This window comes from Sander vitreus, chromosome 23 (assembly GCF_031162955.1).
Source record: "Sander vitreus isolate 19-12246 chromosome 23, sanVit1, whole genome shotgun sequence".
NCBI classification, from domain to species: domain Eukaryota; kingdom Metazoa; phylum Chordata; class Actinopteri; order Perciformes; family Percidae; genus Sander; species Sander vitreus.
The window spans coordinates 14,330,143-14,346,956 of NC_135877.1; the positions used below are offsets into that span (position 1 = coordinate 14,330,143).

General features: G+C 40.6%; 1 protein-coding gene across 1 annotated transcript in view; it reads left to right on the top strand.

The window, feature by feature from the left end:
- Positions 1–14,871, top strand: part of iqsec3a (IQ motif and Sec7 domain ArfGEF 3a) — a 49,857-nt gene extending 34,986 nt beyond the window's left edge. The window contains exons 6-12 of the mRNA XM_078243072.1: positions 12–151; positions 5,761–5,886; positions 7,128–7,227; positions 7,697–7,855; positions 9,730–9,822; positions 10,209–10,252; positions 14,721–14,871. Coding sequence (XP_078099198.1) covers positions 12–151; positions 5,761–5,886; positions 7,128–7,227; positions 7,697–7,855; positions 9,730–9,822; positions 10,209–10,252; positions 14,721–14,786 — 728 coding nt within the window. The 3' untranslated portion in view covers positions 14,787–14,871. The remainder of the gene's footprint in view (positions 1–11; positions 152–5,760; positions 5,887–7,127; positions 7,228–7,696; positions 7,856–9,729; positions 9,823–10,208; positions 10,253–14,720) is intronic.
- The last annotated feature ends 1,943 nt before the right edge of the window (positions 14,872–16,814 follow it).

Here is a 16,814-nt window from a genome sequence, read left to right on the forward strand (position 1 = left end):
CTATTTCTTAGGAGTGGATGATGGAGCAGACATCCCCAGAGACATGGTGGTGGGAATCTATGAAAGAATACAACAGAGGGAGTTACGTTCCAACGAAGACCACGTCACCTACGTCTCCAAGGTTGAGCAGTCCATCGTAGGCATGAAAACCGTAAGGACACACAGACACACCTTTGTTCTATACCTGTGGGGACAGGTGCATTCCTTCAACTACATAGCAAACCCCGATCTTGCTTAACTTAGACTGAAACCATATTAAAGCTTTAGTGCGTAACTTTAGTGCGTTTTTTTTTTTTATATTAATGAACGTCTGATACATTGAAGCCATTGCCAAATTAGTTGATACAAAGCTAATTAAGACTATCAGCTCCACACAACTCTCTGTATTTCTCAGTATGGCTGTGTTCAGAAGATTGTGTCGTCTGGTGACTTTCGCGCACAGAAACTTGAGTAGAGATAATGACCTCTTCTGAAGAGTCCATCATGTTTTTTTTAATTCTCCGTGTCCTCCTTGGTTAGAAGCAACAGCATGGAGGAGGGGGGTGCACGATCACGGAAGGCTTGTATCATGTGGACGCGCCGACAGCTTTGTTGTCATTACTTAGAATTCCTCATGGGGGAGACAGAAACTACGCACTATAGCTTTAACCTTAAAGCTGCATTATTGATGTATTTTGCCACTTGGGACAGCGCAACAAGTAGTGAACACAACAAACATCAACAGATATATTGTTAACTTAGCTCCCTGGTTGAATGCAAATCTAATATTCACTCTCTTTAAGCTATTTTTGGTTACAACCAACCCCTGAGAGAAATATTTGGCTCTTGTTCACGTTCATGTTCACCAGCTAGTCTCTAACTTTGTCTTTCTGCTGTCTGGTGCTGGGCAGGTAGAGTCCAATTGGTTTATAAGATATTTTTTGTTGTTGCTGAAAACGGCATCTAGTGAACCAAAAACAAAGTTCACAGTGCACGACAGCTGGATTCTCACGATATCACATATCGCACAAAAGTCCATCTTGTTGGGGTTCAAGTAATGCGTTTGTGTCCAAACAACAAGTGGTTCAACCAATCATTGTCCTGTCAGGAGCTACTGGCAGTTCGGGGCATGCTTACTGTGTGTGTGACGAACATGCTCCATGCGACCACGACTGTTTGTTCACAACAACAATCGCGGATGTGATAGACAGATGGTTCATCCAATCACCTGCCAGGTATTTTGAAAGTGCCTGCCCTTTTCCAAACAGTTTACAATGACGGCTTCCCAGATGGTTGTGTAACAAACCATCTGGTGTGTCAAGTTAGAGACAAACAGCAGAGTCTGGTGATAATTTCAATGGGTATATCACTACAAGCAACCACTTTTACATTATACATATTCATTTGATTCATTTTTACATAAAAATATTGATTAGAGCAGCTTGTACTCTAAAAACAGGACTAAAGAAGAAGTGAGGAAATGTCGTCACTTTCCAAAAATGTCCTTATTCTCAAGGCCTTGCAAAAATAGACAAAATGCAGGACATGCACACTTAGGGGTAACTTAAACAGCTTCCAAGACGGGGTTGAGTTATGGGTAAAGTAACTGATACGTAGAAACTTCACCAGTTGTTTGATGTGGATATAAAACACAGAATCATTGTTTCCATTAAACAGTTTTTACAACACTTCTAATTTTCTTGGCTTGCTCGAATAGCAGAAAGCAGGATAAATCACACACAAAAACATGAATGATTACACACACACACTGTTTGCTTACTCCTTGCCAAGTCACTACTCATTAGTTAAAGCCTTATCACTTTCACCTAGCCTTAGCTGTGTTATCGGAGCACATTTATTAGCCATTAAATGTCTCATCAGCAGCGCGATCATTACCTCAGGTCATTACTCCAGCTAGATACATCATTAACCACCGCTATCATTAAAATCTTTTTTAAACTATTTAAGGTTAAAAGGCTTGGTCAGTGCACATGAATAGCATCATGTAAGTGGTTGAACCTAACACTGGAATGGCCTTTAGTTAAAAGTCAACTACAGAGATGAAAATGCTCACATTGACTTGTGGCTATTGTTTTAGTTCGCCGTGTGAATATTTCTGTGGAAAGTTTTATGTGTTTTAGACTTAACAAGCCAGAGACCGACACAGAGGCAGACATATTTAGCTTTATAATTGATTTGTTACACTGATTCATGTGGGAATGTGCTGTGTGTACCCACTCATAACACTGGAAGGCTTTTTAAAATTATTCAACAGTTCAGGGAATTATTTTTTAATCTTATCAGTGCACCAAGGTGTTTCAATCCTTGAACTGATCCTTAAACTGATCTGCTCGTGCGTGTGTGTGTGTGTGTGTGTGTGTGTGTGTGTGTGTGTGTGTGTGTGTGAAAGCGCACGAGCAGATCATATAATACTATTTCACATTATGTTTTTATTTTTAATTTGCATGTATGTGCATGTGCTGTGCACGAGCCTAGGCACATTTTGCTAATGCGCTGAATAACAATGAAATGCTGCGTTATTGACTTTAGACCAGGTTTTTGTTGGTCAGTGGTGCGATCACTTTCCGCTGCCTTAAGATAGCAATACGCCAACAATTCACCTGAACATACCTCCCTGTAAGACCAGCACGCCCAGGGGCGCAAAGATGGCCGCAGGTGCATTTGCTATTTAAACGACACGGGCGCTGGATGGGAAATTGACAACGGCGTCGGTCTTAAACTAGCAAATACACTGCGTCGGGCTTTGCGCTGCGCCGGGTGCAAGAGAAAAGACAACATTGTAAACGGTTTACAAGATGCTGTCAAATTTGGAGAAAATGAAAGTCCCATTTATGACTAAATACTTGCAAAACTAATTCCATTCTCAACAGCCTCACCTGCACTGTGTATTTGTACTAATCAGCAAATGTTACTATGCTAACAAGCTATACTAAGATAGTGGACATGGCGCACATTACACCTGCTAAACATCAGCATATTAGCATTGTGTAACTGTAGACTCTTAGTTTTGTCTTTAGTCTAGTCTTCTTGGCCATCCACGATATAAGCCAACATTTGATGAATTTCACTATAAATTAACTTTTACATTTAATTTCCCTTAATTCCTGTTAACTTTAGGAATGACATTGAAACTATGACATTGAAAAGATTGCCGCCGTCTTTTTTTTTGGCTTGTGCCTTTAAGTGTCTCTCAGTGATGGATGAGTAGCCATAGGATGACAGGGGGAGTGTTGTCATAGCCAAAACAATGATGGATTATTGTGACAGGATGTGACTATTCCTGCCCATGGGAGCTGTCCAGCTGTGTACCATAAAAAGACTTAGATAAAGTTTCTTCCTTAGAAATACTATAACAGCAAGTGTCACTTTATTGTGGATATAAAACGTATTACCGGTATGCTAAGAGGGAGTAGCCCACATTGGAATGATTTTTTTCTGATAATAGGAGTTTGCTTGGTAAATATTTGATGATTTGATGAACAAACACTTCAATTGCTCATATTATGCTTTTTGGTTTTTCCCCTTTCCTTTATTGTGTTATATATCTTTTTGTGCACGTTATAGGTTTACAAAGTGAAAAAGCCCAAAGTCCACCCCAAAGGGACTTACCATCTTCTAGAGAAAACACTGTTCACAAACAGCTCCAAACAGCTCTATTGTAGTCCAGCCTTTACTTCTGTGACGAACGTGCGTCACTTTGTAACACACATTATAATGCTCCCCTAGCTGCTAGCATGGCACGCCCTCATGCTCTGCAACTGACAAGCTAGCAGTACTTACTGTGTACATGTGCGACTCCCAACAAAGATGGAACAACAATATGGTGTTTTCTGAAAATTAAACCACATAAACCTATTCTGGTACAACCTCTAAATACAATTATGAACCTGAAAATGAGCATAATATGAGCACTTTCAAACACCTACAATGTCCTTAAATATTTGATATGGATTTGACATTTTTCTTTTGTTATACAATTCATTTGTTAATTGTATAACTTAACTCTCTCCTGCAACACTGTTTCTTAATGATCCCATCAGGGGAGGACTGTATTTTCTTTTTTTTTGAACACGCAAGAGGCATTTCAAACTAATGATGTCTTTACATGTTTCTGACATTAGTGTAATGAGAAAGAAGGCCGGCTGTGGCCAGCTGGGCGGGAGTCTGTAGACCCTGCAGGGGAGAGAGAGAGAGAGAGAGAGAGAGAGAGAGAGAGAGAGAGAGAGAGAGAGCTCCCTGCATTGCAAAAAGGGAATAACAATTGGGAAATCAGAGAAAACAGAACAGAAGCGATGTATATTTCTATTTTTTCATAAAGAGGGGATCAACTCCACGTCAACTGACAGTCACACAGCTGTGGTTTGGATTCCTGCAGTGATACGACATAGAGACAAGAGTGTCAAGGGGGGAGAACATGGTTAGATCAGTCTCCGCCATTTTTGTAGTGTAATCTGCTTAAACGGGGAAAGCACTTAAGTCCAAGAGGAGAAGACAGGCCTCTAGCAACACAACTGCAGCATTTTGTTACAAAAAAAACAACTTTACAATAGACCTTCAAATGTACCGCTGCCACCTTTGCTAATCCGATTTGGTCTGGTGTCAGAGTCAATACATAAACAGCGTATATTGCAAAAAAACACTGAATTCGACAACAACTCTTAAAGTTTTGTTTGAGTGACTTGTGGCAGAACATCTCTTTAAAGGACTACTAGAAGTAGGCAGATCAAGCATCACCAAACATGTCTTCATAAATTTCATTTTGTTCATACAACAAGATGAGATTTGTTGTTTGCTCACATGGAATCTAGTTCATAGAAAGAGGTGTGAAACTGCATTTTACTCCAACCCTAAATGTCAGCACAGAAAAGTAAAGTGAAAACCTGCATTTATGCTTATGTAGGTAAGTAAGTAACATGCATTTATAGAGTGCTTAAAAATCACAAAGTGCTTCACATAAAACAATATAACAATAAACAACTGTATACGTCATTTTTAGGGGAACACAGTTAGGATTTGGGTATCTATCTATCTATCTTGAAACAACACACAGTCTCATCTGTTTCTCTAACTGATGTTTTTTTAAGACTCTTAGGTCAGTCTTCATGTAGTCTTTATCCTTGACGTTCCACTTCCGGGATTACTCCGGTGCTGCAGGAAATTCCGCCGGATGCATGTACTTTCGCCGATTTCCGTTTCCTTCCGCTTTGTTTTTGTTGGAATTTTAAACTCCGGTGGATTTATGAGGACTATGGTTAACTGCTCTTCAGATCTCTCTGCATGGTAAATTGAGACAGCTAGCTGTTCTATCTGTCCAATCTGAGTTTTCTCTCGGACGACTATTTTGCAGCAGCTCCATGCGGGGCTTAGCGCCGCCCATGACGATTGTGATTGGTTTAAAGAAATGGCAATAAACCGTTTTTCTCCCATCCCGGAATGCTGTTTGGACTCGCCAGACCCTCCTCCGCTCCGCAGCGTGTGGATGGTCTGGCAAAGCGAGACTAGTCTTCATGTCACTAATTTGTCTCAGCTGGGTTTTGTTCTCAGCTTTTAACCCCAGTGAATAATGTGTAGTACTCCAGCTAAAAGTCATTTCATTAAAAGTATCCCTGTGTCACTTCAATACTCTTTCCCTAGTTTCTCTGAGGGGGAAGTTTATCCTCTATCTCTTCATTTAGTCTTGAATGACTTTAAAGCCTCTCAGACAGACACCTCCTCTGAGTGATTGAAGCTCTCCGTTTACCTGGATGTCTTTCTCTGCAGGTTCTCTCTGTCCCTCATAGAAGACTGGTGTGCTGTAGTCGACTTTTTGAGGTGACCGATGTCAACAAGGCCCAAAAACAGGCAGCACACCAGAGAGAAGTCTTCCTCTTCAATGATCTCATTGTGGTAAGTATAAAAAAAGCGATTCAGTGTAATAATTCATATATTTGTCATGTATATGTTGTTTACAAACCACCTCTAAAATGGTTGTTTCTGCTGCACACAGTCAATCTTTAAAGCTGCTTATTTTGTTGTGACAGCTGCAATGCACCTACTTCGACTGTGAGCTTCCTCTCTTCCTTTATGTTGTTTCATAACTCGGGCCTCTCTGGCCCTTTTTTAATAATTGATAGTAGCAAATGCAGTTGTGCAGTGCACTCATAAGCAAAGATCTGTCCCCTGCAGAGCACCTTAAAGGGCCAGTAATAAAGTTGTGTATCCTTTGGAGCCCAGAGAAGTTTTTCATTTGGTCCAAAGTCGTGTGGATTGGAGAATTATCAAAGGTTTAATGTTGTCAAAATGAAAGTGCTTATAGGTATTTTTACTGCTCTCATGATTATGTCAAATGTTGATCTCACTCCAAAAAAAAAAAAAAAAAACAGCATAAGAAAGAGCAGCATTACTATTCCCCAACTACTTGTTCTGCTAAAGCATAAAAGTAATTGGTAGCTACAGGAAAAGGAGGTTAAAAGACCGATTTTGAAGTGAGAGGTGAAAGAAGTCATCTACCGACATCACAGTGGAATTCTGTTCATTTGGCACTAAAAGTCAGCGGTGCGATATATTCCAGCGAGACATTTTCTCCCGACAGCTTTGAAAGCGGGGCAGAAATTGTCTTTGAAAGATTTTACTGCAAAATTAAATTGATGGGGACTTCACTTTGAATTTGGCCCCTGTTCTAGCAGCCTGAACATGTCAAGAAGTGTTTAAAGTGCCAATGTGATGTATTGGTTTAATACTGTTCGCCTGGTAAATTATGCCCCACAGTAGCGCTGCAAAACAAATTTGCCTTATCTTTCTCGATCTGGAAGGTCATTTAATGAAAAATCTGCATAACAACTCTCATACATCGGGAAATAAGCTTGCCAAGGTGTTGTTTTTCATAGGGCACTAGCGCACAATCTGAAACACTTTGAAGCTTGTAAACATACATTAATGTTAACTCTATCTGCTCTTTGAATATATTTTAAATGATCAGTTTTTTTCTGAGCTATCTTTGAGATTGTTCTGTCATATGGAAATCTCAGGGACGATCAAAACGATTTTAAAGAAGTGTTCAGAACTCTGAACAAAGTGAGTAAATGGGTTCACCTGTCATTCAAAATTGGTACGACTCTGGTTTCTCATTGTTTTTACATTGTCTGCAGATCTTGAAGCTTTGTCCAAAGAAAAAGAGTTCTGCAGCCTACACTTTCTGCAAAGCTATGGGCCTACTTGGCATGCAGTTTCACCTGTTTGAAAATGAATGTAAGTCATGATGTCTTCCCTGCAGACAGCTGCCATGAAAAACATAAAACACCCAATGCTTTGGACCGTTACAAAACAGGAAAAAGTACCCCCATGTTGAAATGAACAAGGGGTATAGGAGTTATGGCTGCATATGAAATAGGCTATTGCTATTATTGCTACTTTTTTTTATATTCATGTTCGCAGAAATACATCATCCTGGACTTGGTTGGTCACGTAGAAAATATTCACATTAATCATGCCTTAGCCCTTTTTAAAAATGTAATTACCCAATCTCCCTTTATTCCACATTGCTAAGTTAATAAAATTATCCCTAAAAGGACAACAAAATTAGTTTATAAATCTGAATTTTAAGGCATTTTGATGCAACACGCCTGTAGTATTACACCTGCTAATATCTTGCAAACAGTTCTTACAATTTCACTTGTTACTCTTGTCTCAACATCTCAATGTCCTCTGTGCTCCCCAGACTACCCTCATGGCATCACCATCCTCTCACCTTTTGGCTCAGACAAGAAGCAGGTACTTAACTTCTGTGCCCAAAGTGCTGAGGAGCTGCTGAAGTTTGTAGAAGACCTGAAGGAATCAATCGCGGAGGTGTCGGAGATGGAGCAGATACGCATCGAGTGTAAGTGTTTGTCTTTATATGGTACTTCCCCTGATAAGACAATGGAAGACTGGAGCCACATAGACTGGAGGCTGCCAAATACAGAGTGGAAAATGATGGGTATATGTGACATAAAGAAGGCCAAAAGAACATGCAAATAATTGTTAATATTCGTAGTAAATGCTTTGAACATATGGATTTATTAAATCAGAATGATCCTCATTCTCTATTTGAATCTTTTGGTTGTGCATGTGTTGGCTTGTGTCTATCAAATTAAATGTTTGTGTGTATTTCTTCCTGTTGCAATGCAACCAGCATCCCATTTTGGAGAAAATCAATAATCTCACATCTTGGAAAGTGGGAGACTACTGTGGATTATTAGATACTCTGTATGGGAAGCAATAGGTCCACAGATAGTACACATGAGTCAGAAGCCATCCTTTGTTTTGTATTATTTTCTAACTTGTGTAGGTGCAAAATTAATTTAGCATTTTGTTTCCTTTGGTGCACTGCTGCTCAAACAGACTGCAGTAGGGCAGTTAATTGGAGGTGAAAGGAGGCCAGTGTTCCTGAAAGCTGCCAGGCATCTGGGTTGTTTGGGTCTGCGTGCATATGAAATTCTCCAGACAATAAGACATGCACATACTTTGACCCACATAGACAACCGGAGTATCCAGAGCCTGGCTCCTGCCAGTGGGCATCAAAGAGAGAATCCCTGCTGGGATTTGACGCAACTGCATTACCCTTCACAGACAGGGAGGGCCAGCAGCCCGGGGAGCAGGCAACAACATATGTAGATAGGCAGTGGTTGACAGACGGAAGTTATTTCTCTCAGTAGAGAGGAACAAGGAGAATGCTACCGTGCACAAAAACGCATAATAACCAACGCACACACATACACACCCACACACACACACACACACACACACACACACACATACACACACACACACACACATATAAGAACTCATTTTGAGACACATTTGTTTAAAGACATAAAAACAGGACAAGCGTTTTTTTCTCAAGGCATAATATAGGAACACAATTTGAAACAAGAAAAACAGAAAAACACCACATCATCCTCTTCCCTCTATAGGTTTTGTATTGTTGGCATGGTTCAAATATGTTTGGGCTTTCCTTCTTTGACATAGGAAGGAGAAATTACAATTTCTCTTTATATGGAGGTCATTTTTTCCTGCATGTGGATCTTTATAATGAGTAAAAGTCCAAATGGAATTGATCATTTTAATTCAGTCCTACACTAATGCTAAAAAAAACCCTAGCATTTCACATAATCACTAACAATAATGTTTAGTATTTATGTTTCCTTTGCCCCAATTCGGAAATGTAATGTGCGAATGACAGGTTCACTAGGCATTTCCTTGACAGAACTATTTAAATCATTGGGAAAATGCCAAATTGTAAAATAAAGTGTTTCTACTGTTTATTGGTAGCTTCATCTGAGATAAACTACAAAACGGGACACTTTCTGTTAGTTTGTCACATTTTTGTCACATTTGCACCAAAATGAATCAGGAAATTCGTTACTGCACCCTTAAGGTCGCACTGGTCGGTTTTGCAGTTCAGAATCAGAATGCAGTGCAGTGTTGGAGACAAACAACATTTAGTCATCATGATTGGAAATGACATGCAATTACCATCAAGTGTGAAGTGTAATTAGAAAGATGGCAAGTTGTGTTTTGAGATTAGAGAGTGGGAGGGGAAGGCAATAAGTGTGTGTGTGTGTTTGTGCGTGTGTGTGCATGTTGTAAATTGTAGAATTATGCCAGTTAATATTGTAACTCTTACCCATCAACATCTACCTGTCTGTCTATCTACATTTTTCTCATGTCATGGTGATTCTATGATGATTATTTGTCTTCTGTTCTCTGCAGGGGAGCTGGAAAAGCAGCAGGGAGCCAAGACGCACTCAGTAAAGAACAACGGCACACAGCTAGAGCTGCGTGGCAAACAGGGCTCCCCATCAGGTGTGTGTGTGTGTGTGTGTGTGTGTGTGTGTGTGTGTGAGTGAGTGTGTGTACACCGTTGCTTTTTAATTTTAAAACCCACTGCAAAGACCTTGTCCTCAATTGCATTAATTTACCTGCTGTTGAAACAAAAGTTGAACCTCTGCTGTTTAAATGAATTGATGAAAAACAAATCTTTTACTTTAAAATGTACGGTGCTGCAGTTTAACAAATCTTAAATGCATTGCCTTTAGGGTAAGGGATGAAATGATAGGGTCTTATTTGAAGGTGTATTTCTTGCTCCTAAAACATTTTAATATGCAATAAAAGATAAAAAATACAGTTTAACACAGACTTTTTGCTGCCACTTGTATCCCTTTTCCCTGTATTTTTTTTTCTCTGTCCAGGAAACCAGGAGATAGATGACAGAAGTGGACACAACGCAGTGGAGGTAAGTGCTTAGTGATAGGGCCAAGTCCCAAATAACAGGTAAGTCAGTGCAGTGTGTCATTATCAAGGTAGGATGAGATAGGATGAAACCCCAGGACTAGTCATATCTGTTGGGCTAGAGGCGTCAAGCAGGAGTGGATGAAGAGTGGATGAGAGAATGAATGTTGCTGAGTAAAGTGCTGCGGGCAGGTGAGGTAACCCAACCAAACTTAATATTAGATAAAAGTACCCCTTTGCCATACAAAAATTAAAGATGGTGGGTTTGGGGAAATTAATAAAGTCATAGTCACAGTCAAAACAGGTTCAACCCACAGAAAATGCATGAGACTCTGAGGCTTAAATATTATCTGTAAGCCTAAAAAGGAATAGGTCAGGCAGAAATTGTGACTCTTTTGAAGAAAAAAAAAAGAAAGCCGTCATTGCTAAAAGTAGCTGAGGACGTGCGGAATGCATATACTGTGTTACCACGTGCAGCACCAAGACCTTAATTAACACAGTGAGATGCGGGTGGATAAATGTAACGCTCATTTGACCCGGAGATGTCACCTCCCCACCACTCTGCCAGATCTCGGAGGGAAAACGTCTCGTGCGAACATTTCGTGCAAGCAGCATAGCAGGCTGAACTACAGTACCCATGGGGCTTTGCAATTACCATTCTACTGGCATCCGATGACCTTTCCCTAGTCATTTCGGCTGTTGAGTTGAGGGGCTGAGGTGAAAAACCAAATAACACGGGGTCAATTTGACACGCAGTGGCTGTTTAATTCCATACAGCTCACTGGTATTATGTTAGGCTGTAAATCCATACTCAGGTGCTGGTTAGAGCAAAAGTAATTGCATATACATAACACTAAAAAGGGTTTAGAGCTATTTCATTTTCAAAGCCACAAATGTTTGTAGAATGCCAATAATTACAGCAGACAAGCATGAATTCCTTGCTGCACTAGAGACATTTAAAAGACATACAAATGTTATGTTTTTTTAGTATTGTGCAAAGGAATATCTGCTCATTTTTCTGAACACAATGGCTCTCTCTGTTAGCAGTCTTTGGGTCCTCATAATAGGGAGCTATGATAGAGGCCAGTCTTCATGGTTGTCTGAGCTACCTTCAGCAGCCGTCTTCCCCTCTACCATGCAGCCTGCTGTAAATGTCAGTGGCTGGTGGGGAACCGTTAGCTGTCGAAACACATTTATCTTGGAGAGCAGGAGGGTCACACCAAGAATCCTGCTTATACTAGAGGCATGTACAATCCCACAGCAGGCTTTTATTATCAGCAGAAACTGATAGTAAGGTGATGAGATTGTACCCTGAGTAACAATATGCTAGTCTGTGCTGTAGTTTCAATGTGGCTAAAGACTTCTAAGACAGTCAAGGGTGTCATTTATATGTCCCCCTCACTTTTCAAAATCTTTTTTTTTTTTTTTTTTCTTCAATCTACACCCTTGAAGACACAGTCATGGTAATGGACTGTCTGTCAATACACCAGTGACATGATGATGACATGTTTGAACAGATGTGTGGATTGTTTTGTTGACGTGAAAAGCAAAACCAAACACAAAGAAAGCAATCATCACAGAAAAGACTGGCAAACAAAGACTGTTGCAATTAGGAGCCCTTTGAAAGCTCTACCAGCTTCTCCTCAGGTGCAACCAATCCAGCTAACAAGCTTCGACAGTCTAAATCACATGTAGGTTTTGTTATCAAAGGACTATAATGCATCTGAATAAAAGAAAAAGAAGATTCAGACTTTAAAGGTGCAGTAGGTAAGACTTATAAAACAAACCTTCTGTCATATTTGCTGAAACTGACCCTATGTTCCAGTAGAACTACATGAAGCAGGTAATTACAAAAAGAAATCCGTCTCCTCTGGCACCACCTACAGCCTGTAGTGTGATTTGCAAAACTCCACCGCTCCCTGTTCAGATGCACCAATCAGGGCCAGGGGGGGTGTCTAACTGTGTGTCAATCACTGCTCATGCACACACATTCATTCTCCCTTGTGGGGGGAGGGGCTTAGGAGACCGTTTTGGTCTTTAGCAGAAAGGGGGGAGGGACTGAGAAGTTGTTGATGTTCAAATTTTTTGGCTAAGTCCTGGATCTTCACAATCCTACCTACAGCACCTTTAATGCTGCGGTGGAAAAACTAACCGAGTCACTTATATTGAGACTCTGGCAAATCAATCAATTCCTTTTTTTGATGCACTTGCCATCCTAATAAAAGAGTCCTGTTTCCTTGTTGTGTAAACATACATATTTTATTATTTTATTAATCACAGTCAGCCAAGTTTGTTTTTCTGCATGGTAAAAAAAGGAGTGAATTTTAATAGGAATAGCTCCTACTAATGTGTCATTGGATTCACATGGCATTCATTGACAGCCTAAAGGAGTCATTTTTGAAAATATGCGTATTTGCTTTCTTGTGAGAGTTGGATGAGAACATCAATACACTCACCAATCTGTCTGTCAAATATGGAGGTAGAGTCAGGAGATTAGCATAGCAAAGACTAGAGGAGAAACGGATAGCTCGACTCTGTCCAAAGCTATCACCACCTCTGAAGCTCAATAAATAACATGTTATATCGCTTTAGTTTGATCCATACACAAACAGAAATGTAAGAATGACAAGCTGTGATTTTACAGTTATGTGCTAAATCTATTTCTTGGTTGGGCGTATTTACTTTCTGAGCTGTGTCGAAAATCACTCCCTATGCACTATATTTACTTATGTGTACTTGTGTACTTATAGTAGTACATATTTTTCATTCCATTGCACATTAGTGCATAAATCTCGCACTCAGAATTTGGACACTCAAATAAATACAGTGCACTATATAATAACTAGGGAGTGATTTCAGACACATTAATCAGAAAGGAAAGGTTAGTTTGTTGCTGCTTTTTAGCAACCAAACTAACCAAATCTAATAATGTAATTGAACATTTTGAAGGAAATGTTATATCCAGCACTATAATTCCTTTGGTCATCTGTGGAAAAACCGTATTCTTTCTACTTAGACATCAAACTTTTGAAAGGCACCAGAAAGTCAACAAAATCCTTCATTCTTTATCTAAAGTGCTTCAGAGCTCATTGATACTGTACTCTTAAGTATATGTGCCAAGTCGTCAAGGAGAAATAGTGGTTGGCAGATTGAATAGGAGCAAATGTTAATAGAGTTCGTTCACACAAGAGTTACATCGGCTCCAGTAAGAGAATGAGTGAACACCACTATAAGCCCTTTCTTACCTCAGATACTTCACATTAAAAGTCTATTATATTGCAGGTGAATTACCGTTGACCTTTTTCACACAGTCACCATTGTGAGGAGTTTTGCTGGGAAACTATATTCTGATTGACACAGTCACAGTATGTTAAAGTGAATTTAAAACTAAGATATTTCGAACTACTATGACTGCTTGAAAGTATGGAGTTAGAAAGTCTGCCAACTTACAGTACATAGCAGATCCATAGACTTGGGACTTGAGTCTAAATACTTTTAGCTAGTAAATTCTCTACTAGCAGTGAGCGTTTTCTACTTTAAATTTGAATTGAAATACATTTAGTTATATCGACCAATAATTTAACTTATACTTTACCTTGTTAAAGGTGACAAACACTATGCTAACCCATTAGCCATTAGCTTGCGACAAATATAAAATCAGCATCCCTGTGCTGTTGTTGCTTCTAATTTTCACATATATTTTGTCCACTACACATTATATGCATTTCAGTTTATAATACTTCCTATATTTTTGTTTTGGCCAAACGTAATGCAGTGGAAAAAAAGTGGAAAAGTTGACATGTTTCCTACAATAGGAGACATATAAAGAATTAAAGAAAGATATAATAAAAGGAAGACAGACAGAAAATAATCTTTGAGGGAAGGAAAGTGTCTACAGAAAATAGAGAGTTGAAATAAATGTGACATAGGGAGGTTTGCATTCTGATGAGTGTTGCCTGTGGACGTCTGTGGTTGTCAGTCTGCTCACCTCCTCTCCTTCCACCCTCCTCTTCTTCGTATGACCTCCGTCTATGTTCTGGTTACCCCGACACCTCAAGTCTCCTTGTGTCCGCTGTCACCATAGCGCCACACAGTGGTTTGGAAGGGAGACACAGGGGCCCTCAGTGTCCCCTTTGGAACCACCGGGCCCCTTCTGTAGCGTCGCACCAAATCTCTTATCCCCATTCCCCATCACTTTCCTCCTGACCCCAGTCACACACTGGTGTTCCCAGTACCCAGTATACACTGTCCCAGTACCTGTAGGTGTGGAGGGAGGGGAGTGTGCAGTAGTCACAATGATTTTACACCTCCACCGACCCCCAACACCTAAGCGCCCACGCATGCCCTGTGTGTGTGTGTGTGTGCTGTGCGTTTACAAGAGGGCTTGACGGATTGTAGAGGAGGAACCAGTTTTATAACATTTGATGCTGTTCTCTTGGCTGTTTTCTAAACTAGGTGTCAATTCACAACAGGCTTCAGACGTACCAGCTCAGCAGCAGCAGCACGGCTCGGAGTCCCGAGAGTTTGGCCCTTCTTAACCACCGGGGGGAGCTGCTTTTCCAGCAGGGGCCCGAGGGGCTAACCCATGGGCCGGCGCCTCCAACCCAGGCGCAGTTGCAGTCAGCGGCAAGCACCCCTGCCCACCACCTCCACCTCCAGCAGCACCAGCAGCAGCCGGCTGTCAGCATGGCTGATCTGCGGCCCGAGACACTCATCCAGTGTCAGCAGATCGTTAAGGTCATCATGCTCGACAACAGCGGCCACGGACGCATGGAGTCCTTCCTCAGCCAAACGCCCACTCACCACCACTACCAGCACCAACACCACAGCCACCACCAGCTTAGCCAGTCAGCCATGTCCACCCCGGTGCGCTCGCCGGACTGCGCCCATGGCACCGATGGCCACCAGCCCCCGCTGCCTCCCCCACCTCCGCCTTACAACCACCCACACCAGTACATACCCCCTGACCCCCGCCTCAGTCTACACCGGACCCCAAGTGGCTCTCGGAGCATGGTGTAAATAAATGAATTAGGATTCTTTCCCTGAAAACACACACTCCCACACGAACCCTACCCCTTCTCTACCTATTTAAAAGTACATAATGTACATATATACATACAGATGAAAGAGTTATAATGGAAAAAAATGAAATCTCACCTATATGCATATTTAAGGAAAAAAATAAACGAAAATAAAAATTAAGGTTTTAAAAGAGAACCGGAGAAATAAAGTGCATATATAAAGTTTTACTTGATTCCACATGTATTTTGAAATATTATGTAGTTTTAACAAATTTCTATAACTTTTTGTCAGTTTTAACTCTTGCTAGGGAAAAAACAGATTTTCCATTTCTGGATGGATTCCTTCTTGTTCTGGTATTCATCACCAACAACAACATAAATGGACTGTGATGGATGGACACTCTTCAAGGACCTTCTGCTTCTGTTCGCTTTTATCATCCCAGACCTCATGCCTACTGTGCTGTATGTGCACGTGCGTGCATCGTTGACACTTACTGAAAACGTGTGCCAAAATACATTAGCCTTCACTAAACACTGACTTCTTTGCACTTGACTAAACGCTAGGGCTAGAAGAAAAAAAAAAGAAAGAAAAAAACTCCTTTCTTTTGCTGTGAGAAAATAGGCACACTTCTCCCTCAAGGAACACAAAAAAAAGAAAAACAAACCTGATATTTCATTTAAAAAATATCTCCCTGTGTGCGCTGTTGCTGATTTATTTATATGACGGAGAGCATTCTCTCTTCTTCTCCGCTCCCCTTGATAATAAAAAAACTGAAAAAAACGACCTCCGATAAGCTGCATTTGTCATCCGCTCCTCTGTCGTGTTGTGGCTCTCTATCATCAGAAAACACTCTCACTCAATTGTCACTCTCCATAGATCTTTCTACAGTGAAGTATGGCAGGACACAAAAGCAACTAATCACGCGGATTGCTTCCAAAACCAAACATTCAGCCCAGGATGGTCCTGTTGATTGTTGTTTGTCTGTTACTCTCCATATTTAATAGCCTATCGATAACTCTTCCCAGGAGTTCGTTCCACATGTTATCTGCTGATGGAGGGAACATTTTTTTTTATATGTTGAAATCGTTTAAGCTGCTGAAACTGCTCTCTCGGACTTTTCTAAAACTAAAAGGATTCACCATTCACATGTAATATATGTACACTGTGCTGTCATCTGTTGTTTATGAAACGCTTCTTTGCTTTTTCAGTAAATCACCATGAATTTCCATGAAGATGCTTCTGCTACAACTGTTAAATGCCAAAATCTGTGTTTATTTGCATTTGTGTAAAACATATTCCACTATTGTGTGTTTTCCGTCAGTTGATAAATGCAGGACACCCACAAAACATACAGGCACTGTCTATTTATGTCGGTACAACTCCCAGGTTTTGTTTCAGCTCCTTCTGACTGTTTTCTCTTCCTTCCTAACCTTTCAGTCTGACATTTTCAAAAGGCAAAAAACTACAGAGGCACACACACACAAACAGCTTATGTTGCAAATGCTGGCATTAATGGTATTGTTCGTGCTGTTGGCTAGCCTGCT